At 45.4% G+C, this 11,572-nt stretch overlaps 1 protein-coding gene across 1 annotated transcript; it reads right to left on the reverse strand.

Moving 5' to 3' along the window:
* Positions 1-245: 245 nt before the first annotated feature.
* Positions 246-6,207, reverse strand: KCNA4 (potassium voltage-gated channel subfamily A member 4). The gene is made up of 2 exons (XM_063160542.1): positions 5,764-6,207; positions 246-4,959 (listed from the first exon to the last, which is right to left on the reverse strand). The coding sequence occupies exon 2, from the start codon at positions 4,157-4,159 to the stop codon at positions 2,192-2,194; it is 1,968 nt and encodes a 655-aa protein (XP_063016612.1). The 5' UTR covers positions 4,160-4,959; positions 5,764-6,207; the 3' UTR covers positions 246-2,191.
* Between the last annotated feature and the right edge of the window lie 5,365 nt (positions 6,208-11,572).

The raw sequence follows: 11,572 nt of genomic DNA on the forward strand, positions 1-11,572 counted from the left end.
ATATTTAGCACGTTGAACTCAGGTCAGCTGGAGTGAAATGTAACATTAAATTTTGGCAAATGCCTATGTATAAAATAACTGAGTCACTTCACTCAAAGCGCAGCTGGGATTGACACCACCACAATAAAAAGGAGCTCTCTTTAATGCTTCACATCAAAAATACAGTGAAGCCTGCTCAGTGTTTTTAAATTAGGAATCAGACACTTAAACACACATTTTGAAGCAGGGCTCAGCACAACGCAGTCTTTTGTGTGTTGTCTTTTTTTTTTATTTTTCTGCAATGCAAAAGAAGACAAGCAGAGAAACTTTTCGAAGAGACTCACAGAAAAACTATGAAGGCAAAACCCAACCATTAAAGAGAAGCCTGTGTCTGCAGCTCTGTTTGGTGCCACTGGATTCAGCAAACAAGGCCTATCATGTGTAATATCATGGATGCCCAATTCAGAGTGCATCTGTTGTTGCTGTAAGTCAGTCACCAACAAGTTCTCCCTGCAAAAAACTCTCCATCTCTACTCAGCTTTAAATGAACATTGCAAACTACTGTCATTCTGTGGTGTTGGTAAGTCCTTTTTCCTTCCATAACAGCCTGTCCCAGACCTTAAAGTGCATATGCCAATTTGGTTCAAGTTTTATAATCTGGAATGTTCCACAGTGCCTCTTCAAAAACAGTGACGGATTAATTGTGCCTTCCCTCAGTAATGGCAAGTCTGAAAAAGCCTTGTTCTGAATCTATTATTTATGTTGTATGCAGCAATATCTCACCTATCTCGTTCTGGACTCTGGAATATACTGCAGGCCAGCTAATCTTTACCTACCTGAACCTCCTAGGAAGGGCGGTGGGAGGTTTTGACACATAGCAAAACATAGCTGGCCTGAAAATCAGGGAAGAGAAACCATGGAATGCTTTCACAAGGACTCCATGGGACCCAATGTGTTCCTTTTGAAACCCCAAATGCCTGGTTTAGATCTTAAATGTTGCTTCAAATATACATGGGTGAAAGCTGTAATCAAGGGGAATTGCAGCACCAATAATAGCACATTATTAAAAGTCAGCAATCCTCAATTGTCAGCAGTGTAACAACTGAGTATCTTATTATTTCTACCTGCTCCTCCCATACACCAAATTTCCTCAATACTGACAAAGTGCATGTACTAGTCGTAGACTCTGAATGCTAAATTAAGCAGAAAAAGAAAAAAAAAAATATATAAATTAGGTTGGTATTTCTTGAGGGCATCAGTAGAAAACACCAATTTCAAATAATTTTGATTAGAAAATTTTACTTCACAATCCTTTTCCAGATCACAGATATTCATAACCAAAAAGTGTATGGAATTGATGTCATGTCAGCTGTTTTGCCATCAGCATCACAGAGGAAGAAGAAACAATAAAATATTATGCAGAATTCACTCTCCCAATGATTGTCATTGAACTATTACATTAGTAAACATTCACAGTATGAAGTCTCTTTCGATATATCTCCAGCATATAAAGTAGTGCAAAAAAGCATTCCAGTCATTTTGCCTTTGCAGTCAGACCAGGTTTAACAATTCTCTTACTTCATTTCTTTCATTATTAGACAACAAATGCTGCAATGCCTCCAAAGAGAGTTATAAAAATAAACAATTTCTGGAGGGTCAACAGCCTTTCCAAAGTAAATTTCCAGTTAAAAACAAGCATTATAGATTTCAAGAAAAAAAAAATTTAGATCTATCTTCTGTAGAATATCTTTTTACAATAAATTTACCATTTGAAAAACAATGACTATGGTATCCAATGATTTATGGTAGCTGCTATTAAAGCACTGATAAATAGATAAATGACTACCAAACTTCATTGTTTCTTACATAGTAAATACCTCTGAATGCCAACTTTTACCACAGAGCTGTTATTAGTGATGTCGACAGTTCATGCACCCACTTTAAAACTGACTTGGTTTTAATAAATTTTTCAGCCTCATGTGCAAAACACTTGCATTCTAATAAAAATATAAAGTCTGAAAATTTATCAGATCTAGCAATCCTTTCCTCAAGTTGTAACACTTACTTGATATGTAATACATGTTCAGCAATGCTTTTTATTTGTATTTAACCATTAAATGGCATACTACTGTATGCTGCAGACTCTTGTTTGCATATTTCGTTATTTTCACTGCACTCTTTAATGCATAAATATATTTGGAAACGCTCAAAACTACACATCAGTTTCCACAGAATTTGAATTTACACAGTTTTTCTTCTCTGACTCACTGCTATTCCCCGTGTCCTGACTTTTAGTCTCCTTTACACAAAGAGATTCTTTAACTCCTTCTTCCATCTCCAAATACTCTGATTTATCCTCTGTGGATGAAGATGATGCGCTCCTAAATTTCTTCAGTAAATTTGTAGGGAGGTAAGGGCAACTGACAGCATTTTGCATCATCTGCGTGTGCTCTTCGTTCTCAGTTTCTCTGTGGTAGAAATAGTTAAAATTGGAGACAATCACTGGCACTGGTAAAGCAATGGTTAACACTCCTGCAATGGCACACAGGGACCCGACTATCTTCCCACCCACGGTTATGGGTTTCATGTCCCCATAACCGACCGTAGTCATGGTCACTACGGCCCACCAAAAGGCATCTGGGATGCTTTGAAAATGGGTGGCAGGCTCGTCAGCTTCTGCAAAGTAAACAGCACTGGAAAACAAAATGACTCCGATAAAAAGGAAGAAGATGAGGAGGCCAAGTTCCCTCATGCTGGCCCTGAGCGTGTGACCCAGGATCTGCAAACCCTTGGAGTGCCTGGAGAGCTTGAAGATGCGAAACACCCTGACCAGACGGATGATCCTCAGGATTGCAAAGGACATGGCCTGCTGGCTGCCCTGCTCCTGCGCCAGGTCCGTGCCCAGGGTGATGAAGTAAGGCAAGATGGACACAATGTCTATGATGTTCATGACGTTCTTGAAGAAGTGTGCTTTGCTGGGACACGCAAAGCAGCGCACTGTAAACTCGAAGGAGAACCAGATGATGCACACGGTCTCTACAATGAAAAAAGGGTCATTGAAGATGGTGTGCTCCCCGGCGTCCAGGCGGAGAGACTCGTTGGAAAGCCCCTTCCCTAAGCTCAGGGACATGACGAATTCCTTGTCATCTCTGAACTCTGGTAAAGTCTCCAGACAAAAGATGACGATGGAGATCAAAATGACCAAGACAGAGACAATGGCGATGCCTCTGGCTGGACTGGAGCTTTCCGGGTACTCAAACAGCAGCCACACCTGCCTCTTAAACTCATTCTCCGGTAAAACCTTTTCCTCTTCCTCTTTGACAAAACCTTCATCCTCCCTGAACTTGAGCATGGCCTCCTCCCCAAGCTGGTAGAACTTTACCTCCTCAGAGAAGATGTCAAAGGGCACATTGACTGGCCTCTTCAGCCGGCCACCGCTCTGGTAGTAGTACAGGATGGCGTCAAAGCTGGGCCGGTTCCTGTCGAAGAAGTACTCATTCCTGAGAGGATCAAAGTACCTGCCCCTCTTGGCTGGGTCCCCCAGCAGCGTCTCCGGGAACTGAGCCAAGGTCTTCAGCTGGGTCTCGAAGCGCAGCCCCGACACGTTGATCACCACGCGCTCGCAGCACTCGTACTCGCTGTAGCGCACGGAGCTGTAACCCCCGGGGCCTCCCCCGTCATCGGGCGGCTGGTCCGAGTAGGAAAACTCATCCTCCCCATAGTCATCACTGTAGTAGAGCTTCCCTTCCTCCTCGTCGTCTTCATCCTCATCTTCGTCCTCCTCCTCCTCCTCGCTCAAGTCCTTCAGTATCCTCTCCTCGGAACCACTGAGCGGCAGCAGCTCGGAGCAGGGGAAGGAGGCCCCACACTCCCTGCTGCCCAGGTGGTGGCTCCTCTTCTTGCCCTTCTTCCTCCTCTTGCCGCTCTGCCGGCGGGGCAGGCTGCCTGAGCGCGAGGAGGAGGCCCCGCGGGCCTGCTCCTGGTGGTAGTGGTGGTAGGGCCCCCCTCCGCCCGCCGCCCCACCTTCCACCGCTGCCGTGGCCGCCGCCACGGCCGCCGCCGCCGCTGCCCGGGACTGGGCCAGGCGCTCCCGCTCGCGGGCCCGCGCCTGGGCCGCGTAGCCGTAGGGCATGTGGGTGTTGCAGCCGGAGCTGTCGGCGCTCACCATGGCCACCTCCATCCTGCAAGTCTTGTTTTGGTTTGTGGGCGCTCGCCCTGATGAGGTTTTGCGCTATTTACAGTGTGACTTTGGCAGCCGGGAAGTTCAAAGCCATCAGCGTTCGGAGGGCGGTCACCTGCGCGTCGAGCGGGGAAACGTGGTGGTAGCGCTGAATCTGTACTTTGGAAAACCACAGAGCCACATCTTCCTGTTCTCTGGAAGGTTTGACACAAACTACTGTTTAGCTAATGAGAAAAGATGAAATTCTCAGATTGGGCCAGAGAACAGCTGAGACCTTGTTCTTCCATCCACCAAGCCCCTTTATTTTCATTTATCTCCTGCAGCCATCACAGCTGTACCTGATCAGAATCATGACTGCCTCACAGGCTGCATTCCTCAGGGGAAAGAAAAAAAAAAAGCAAACCAAAGGGTACCTGTTCTCCACAGATGGTTTTAGCTCATCATTGAAACCAAATGCAAATAGTCTCTTTCCTCATTATTTGTTCCTGGTAATGCTTTGGCCTAGCACACTTACTGTTTAATGTCATTTCTTGGAGAGCTGAAGTTAATTCCAGCCATTCACTTCATTTACACAGTGAGGAGGTCTTTGCAAATCCTTTCTTCAGCCTGTCAACAATGTCTCAAACCTGGGAGCAGCACCCAGGGCATCAGCAGCAGCGGTAAGAGGAGGAGGAGGCGATGGAGGAGGAGGAGGAGGAGGAGGAGATGAAGACTGAGAAACTGGCTCTGAGGTCCCCATAGGACACAAGGGAGTGGATGGGTCACCCTTTGGTTATGGTCATGCAGAAGAAGCACTTAACCTGAGGCACATGCACAAACACACAAAAATAAAAACAAAAAGGGAAAAGATTGGATTGTTTTCCTAAAAGGTCACACCGATCAAATGAAACTGTGTCATCTATTACCATGGCATTCAAATCTTCTGCTGCCCACACTATTCACACTTCTACATTACACACACACCCACATCACATGCACAGAGATTTTGAACGACTCCGTGGGTAAGGATGTGGGTGGGTATGTCACATATATATAGAGACAGATACAAAATCCCCACCCATATAAGCACTTGCATCCATACACAAACATATGCATGCTCCTAAAACACCAACACACATAAACACCAATAAAAATACTGCAACACACAGTGCATTCAGGTCTTTGAGCACATACGTAAGAGATACACCTACATATATCTACACGAAACATTAAAGAATAAATGTATCTAGACAAAGAGCTTCTGTTGTATTTGCAGAATCAGGTGTGGGAATGTTACATTTTAATCTACAGAATCGTGTTTCGATCACAATGAACATCTCGCTGGATTTAATTTGAGAACGGGCACGTACAATGCTCAGCCAAGTGAAAACACCGTGATATGTCAAGAAAACAACTGCAGGTGCACTGAAGCAACATCTACATGCAAGCACACACACCAAAAAATACACAGCCCCTCACACCCCCCTTTGAAACAGAAACCTCATCTATAGCCACATCTATTAATACGCGAGAGAAGGTGAACACGAACTATTAAATGACGCTATTTTTGAAACCGTACCTACGTGCCATGCAGAAGAAGACCCTAAAAACGCCGTTATACTTACTGATCCTAGGCAGAGAAATAGCAGCGCTTCTCCCGCTGGTGTGAGCGCCGGGTGACAGCGGTGCCGAGGGGCTGTGCCGGCTGATCCACACTCGCAGGTGCCTGCGGTCAGTGCGCACCACAGGTTGGCCACTTATTTCAACCCCTTCCAGCCGGGTGCCGGGGCAGCGAGCCGGGGCTGGGCGCACCGGGCACCGCCGCAGCCGCTCCCGCTCGCCGCGGCATTGGCCACAAGGCAACAACGAGTGAGGCTCTCGTCCCCACGGGGAAAACGAAGGCGCTGTGCGTGTGCTGGTCGTGTGTGCTTGTCGTGTGCAGGGGCAGGCGCGATCGCCGCTCTCCGCAAGCCCGATTCTGGCGGCAGGTCTGTCAGTAAATAAATCAGCGCTGGCTAATCCGTGCGCGGAGCCGGGCTCCGGCGGGGCTGCCTGCGAGCGGCGCCTGCCCCCGCCGCGTCCGGGGCTCCGCCGGCTGCCGCCCGCTCCATCCACTTGTTGGGTGGTCCCAGCCCGGGGGGACGCGGCCGAGGAGCCGCCGGCCGGAGCGCGGAGAGCGGAGCTGGCGGCCGAGGCAGCCGGGAGATGATGGGAGCCGGGAGATGGGAGGCGGGAGCGGGGCCAGCCCGCGGCACCGCGCCCCCGGCGCTCCGAGCCGGCCCTGTTGCTCCGGAGCCGCCGCCCGCCGCCGCTGCCACCGCCGCTCCCGGCCCGCCGCCGGCCCCTGGCGGCCGCCGCCCGCACTGCGCCGCGCACGGCTCGGCACGGATCGGATCGGATCGGCTGCTGCCCCCGCCTCGCCCCCCGCGCCCTGCTAACGCCGCAGTGATCGCAGTCGCTGTGCCCGCGCTGTCCGCCCGGAGCGATGCTGCCAAGCCAAGCCAAGCCCGGCCTCTGCTCCCCTGGGCGTGCCCTGAAGGAAGCGAAACGCTTGGGTTGAGGGTCGCTCGGGTCCGGGTTCCGATAAATTCCAACAGATTGCAAAGCCAAGCCCGGATCAGGTTTCCCACAAGGAGAGGAGAGGTGGCCGCAGCTGCGCGCCGCTGCCTCGCCCGGCCCCGAGCCCCCCGGCTGGGCGAGTCAGCATTGCCTCTGCTCCTGCAGCCCCCTCGCAAATGAAGCCAAATCAACTCTCAGCCCTAATTCTGCCCCTGAACAGAAAGCCGGTCCTAGTTCATGGCTGGAGGGTGTGTTTGGCAGAGTTAACACCTCTAATGGCTGCACGGATTCCCTCTCCCAGCTGCAGCACGAGCAGGGCATAGACTGCCTGCTCCTTCTGCACCTAGAGAATTGCAGCTGTGGCACATTCCACTCTCTGCAAGGGATGGCTGTGAAAATGCAGCTTGGCCATATTTGACACTGCACCTCCAACTCTGCTGTGGACACTCCTGCTTCCCCTGAAGGAAAAAAAAAAAAAAAAAAAAAAAAAAAAAAGACTGAATCGAGAAGAAATCAAAGGCAGCGCTCACACCAGACACTTTGTCTCAAGGTGTTTGCAGCTGGAGGCAAATCCAGCATGCACAGCAAGTGGGTTGGGCATTTCTTTCATTGCCGAGGTCCTCCTCCACAGAGAAACCTCGAGAGCCTGGTGGCTATTTGCCTTCAGATCCCCAGCAACACAACCTACATCATCCATGTGGGTCATGATGCATCTGTGCCTCTGCAGCCTACAGCAGTGACTGCCCATTCCCTCCGTCCCACTCAGGTCAGTGGATGACCTGTGAGTGCGTAGGGGAGCACGGGGGATCAGCCAGATAAACATGCTGGATGCCAGGCCCCAAGTCTTGCCAGCAGTACTGTGAAACATATAAATAGCACCTAGAGCTAGCTGGTTTTTTCAGCCATCACAATACTGCAGGTTCCATAGTCAATATAAAGTGAAAAACATAGTTAAATCACTAATGTCATCCCGAACACCATTAAAATGTGATGTCTTTACTCTCAGCACAAAAGCGGTCCAAACTTTGGGTGCTTTTGGATGCAGTTAAACATCTATAAATTCATTTCCAATACCAAAACCCAGATTCTTCTGTAACCTGGCACAGGAGCATACCAAAGTCATGGATCAAAACACTGCCATCATTTCAGCACAAGGACATGTAGGAAGCTATAAAAACACCAGAGTTATCATAGGTAAACTTATTGGCTCATTAGGAGCACCTAGACTCACTCCTTCATCAGTAAAGTTGAATTCTAGGGACATTTTCAGTCCCTTCATTCTCTAACAAGTCTTTTTTTGCTTTTTATCAATAGGATTTGAACACCCTTTTATTTCTTTTTTGAGCTGTTTCAAGGACTTGGGGCAAAAATATAATGGCTTATTTAGTTTTTACTTCTCTTTTAAAATCTCAGATGCATTGTCTTGTCATTATCTCATGAATGTTAAAATGAAAAATTCAGTGGACATCTGAGTGAAAAAGACAAGTAGAAACAGACCAATCATTTTGGTATTCCTTTTTGAGCACTGTTATTCTTTCTGGTTCTAATAGCTAAAGCATGTTCTTGAGCAGAGGTAAATAAACTCTGGTGTATGATTCTATACACACATAACTGACAATGGGAGAAGCAGAATAGCTTTTTTGTGCCTTTTAAAATCCATTCTAATGTAATAGGGATCATGTAACCACATGCAATTCAATCTAGCTCAAAGGTCTTACTTGATCCAATTTTTAACTGATTTAAAAGCAAAAAACAAGCTTAAAGTACTTGCAGATGAATACTGTGACTCATTTCATTCAGCTTTGTATTTTCACAGTGTTCAAAGAGCAATATTTATTTAAGAGCTATTACATTTTCTCTGCTCCTTTCACATTGATAAGGGATACTATTATTGGTAGAACAAAGAGAGAATACCTGCACATCACTATCTTTGATAGAAATGTTACATTTTAGTAAAGGATCTCTAAGGAATGCTGCCACACAGATTTGTCCTGTTTTACAGTGATGTAGGTGAGAAATATGCATCACTGCTTAGCTATGAAAAAATGCACAACCATTTAATACATTTCCATGCAAAGGGAACATGAGGTTTACAAAGCTCCATTTATGTTTCTGTGCCCAATATTAATTTATGCTGCAATTCACACTGGCAGGGTCTGGCCTCAGTCCAGCCCTCACCTCCCTGCTGTAATCTTTGCAGTGAATAAAACTGAACTACAGCTCAGTACTTACTGCACTTCCAGACCATGAATAATTCTCCTTCCCTTTCAACCTTCTCATTTTGCTCCTCTGCTCTTTCCTATGCTTGCTTCATTGTTATTTATTTCTATTCACCTCTCAAGGCAACACATCCGTCTGTAAGATCATCCCTATGAGATCAAGGGCTCCTTTCTAAACAAGCAAAATGTTGTAGCAATGGGAACTCAGGATAACCAGCTAAAAAAGGCTGTGGTCACTACAGCATTTCTGGAACATGATTCAGAACTTGCATTTCCACCCCCTCTCAGCTGTTTGCAGTGCTAGAGACCCCTGAGGTACCAAAGTAGCAATGAATTCTTGCCTCCACAAATAAGTTTTGTCTCCCAGTGGTTGTATCACTTCAGAAAGTTCATATTTTATTCATATTTTACTAACTAGGCTCTGTAAGACTCCCCTGTCAAAGAATCTGGCTCAAGTACTCTTCTTTTGAATATGACTGGCAGTATTTAATGAGACACTTGGCAGACTGAAATACAGCCTTATCCTCAGTCAGTTCTTCCACACAACCTGTATGAAAAGCACATCTGTTCATTCCTTGTGCTTCAGCAGGCTAACCCAAGGAAGCTGATGCTCCAAAGAACAGCAGCCCTTTCATATTTTCTCGGGAAAGTTTGCAAAACCATGGCCATTCACCACTGAGTTTAGGATGAACAGCAGTAAAAACTGATGGTATTTTTACTTGGAGAGTGATTTCTCCTACCAGAGTATGGATTTACTCAGAAAACAGGATAAAAATAACACATATGTTCTATTTTTGGGCCTGAATATTTCTCCATTCATTCTGAGCAGACAGGGACTCATCTCCAGTCTATTCTGAAAAATGACAATAGCAGAAAAAAAAATAAGGATAGTCTGGAGAGAAAGCTTCTAAATGAGGAACCAGATTTCCAAGATACCCACAGGCACATCAATCATAATGCTGACATCCTTTTTCTGTCCAGTATAACAGGGGTTATTTATCACCTTTTTTTTTCTTCCCCCCCTAATAATTTGGTTTTAGCTGAAATGGAAGAGCCTGGATCATGCACAGTGCCTTGTTACAGATATGCCAAGCAGTAGTGGGAAGGGTGGATCTGCAGTCTGGAAACTGTTATTTTAATTAAATCATGAAGGAGATGAATTAGTTTCACAGAATTACTTAAATTACCATGTCATTGGATTAGCTCTATTTCTGCATTTAACAATAAATGTATTATTCTGAATACCCAGTTTTCCAGCTATGCTTACAGAAAGTGCAATGATTACAAAACTTGAAAATATCAGATGCTGATAAAAGTCCCTGTTTGCATATATTTTTGTCCAGATCAGAAAACATTAGGAGGTCGTAGTAGACTTATTTCCCCCTGGGATTTTATAAGGACTATTCTGGAGAAAAATCAGACAGTAGGACAATAATTAATGTAAATCTGCATTATGAAGTTAAGCATGACTTGAGGAACAACTGTAAAGAAACATCTGTATGACAAGATATTGTCAAAATATCTCAAAACTATTCCTATTAAAATATTTCATAGTTGTTAGCTGGAAGTTCAGTCATCTCATGGCCTGGGAATGTGCAGTAGCAAGATGTTAAGTGAAGAAGCATGTAAAGAAAGGAAATTCAGATGTTAAGTATGGCATAAAACATAGCTTACATACATATTTGTAGGTAAAAAAGGATATTTCTATGAAGTTGTAGGAGATAGATGATGGTAAATTTCTAGTAAATATGTTTTTATGATTCCTGTTTAAGAAACGGCGATGAATGAAAGATGGGGTCAGGGAACTGTAGGATCAGACTAAAAGTAGGGATGCACCACTGTAGTTGTAGCACTCCAAACCATACTAGAAGGCTCTACTTACACTGATTGTTACACATAAATTAGATGATAAACATAAATTTACTGGACTAGAACATTTCCTGCCAAAGATTCAGGGCTGTAACTGCAGTAGGTACACAGGTGTCTTTGCTCACAAATTGATGATAGTCAGATGTAGCTTCCAGATGAATCTCTGGGTCAGAGCCAGCTTAGTCTGCTCTGGCATCATTTTGTCACCCTGCTGACAAACACAGAACAGCCAGGGGAGACTCCAGATGAGGGTGGTGAGGAGAGAAGCAGCCACCAGACCTCATAACATTCAGCAATCAAGAGAGGAAGGACCACAGGCCTTTCCCTTTGATGTTTAAAGGTGTGTGAGAGGCGAAGCTTTCATGCCACCCTTGCTCTGGAGGATCATTCTTCTCCTGATGTAATAAGGATGCAGAAAATTGCTCCATGTTTCAATAGGATACTCATTCTGCTGGGTCTGAGTTGGTGACATGTAGCAGAACTGTGTCAGAGTATTCAGATAACCAGGCAAAAGTCTGATTCCACTTTTTCCAAAATATGCGATCACAAACTCTGGAGGAATGTGTGTGCATTTTTAACCAGCTTTGCATATCTGAGAAAATATAAGAAATTTTTAATAAGGAGGACTATGTTGACAAAAATGAGAATATATTTAATCCTGTTCCTAATGGCTTCAAAAAGAGATTCACATGGGAGCTGGATGTCTGGAAGTTTTAAGTGCCATGTGTATTGGTCCAAAAAAACTGTTCTCCAGTAAATTATACTTTCCTCTAGTTTATTAAACCTC

Source organism: Melospiza melodia, chromosome 6 (assembly GCF_035770615.1).
Source record: "Melospiza melodia melodia isolate bMelMel2 chromosome 6, bMelMel2.pri, whole genome shotgun sequence".
NCBI lineage: Eukaryota > Metazoa > Chordata > Aves > Passeriformes > Passerellidae > Melospiza > Melospiza melodia.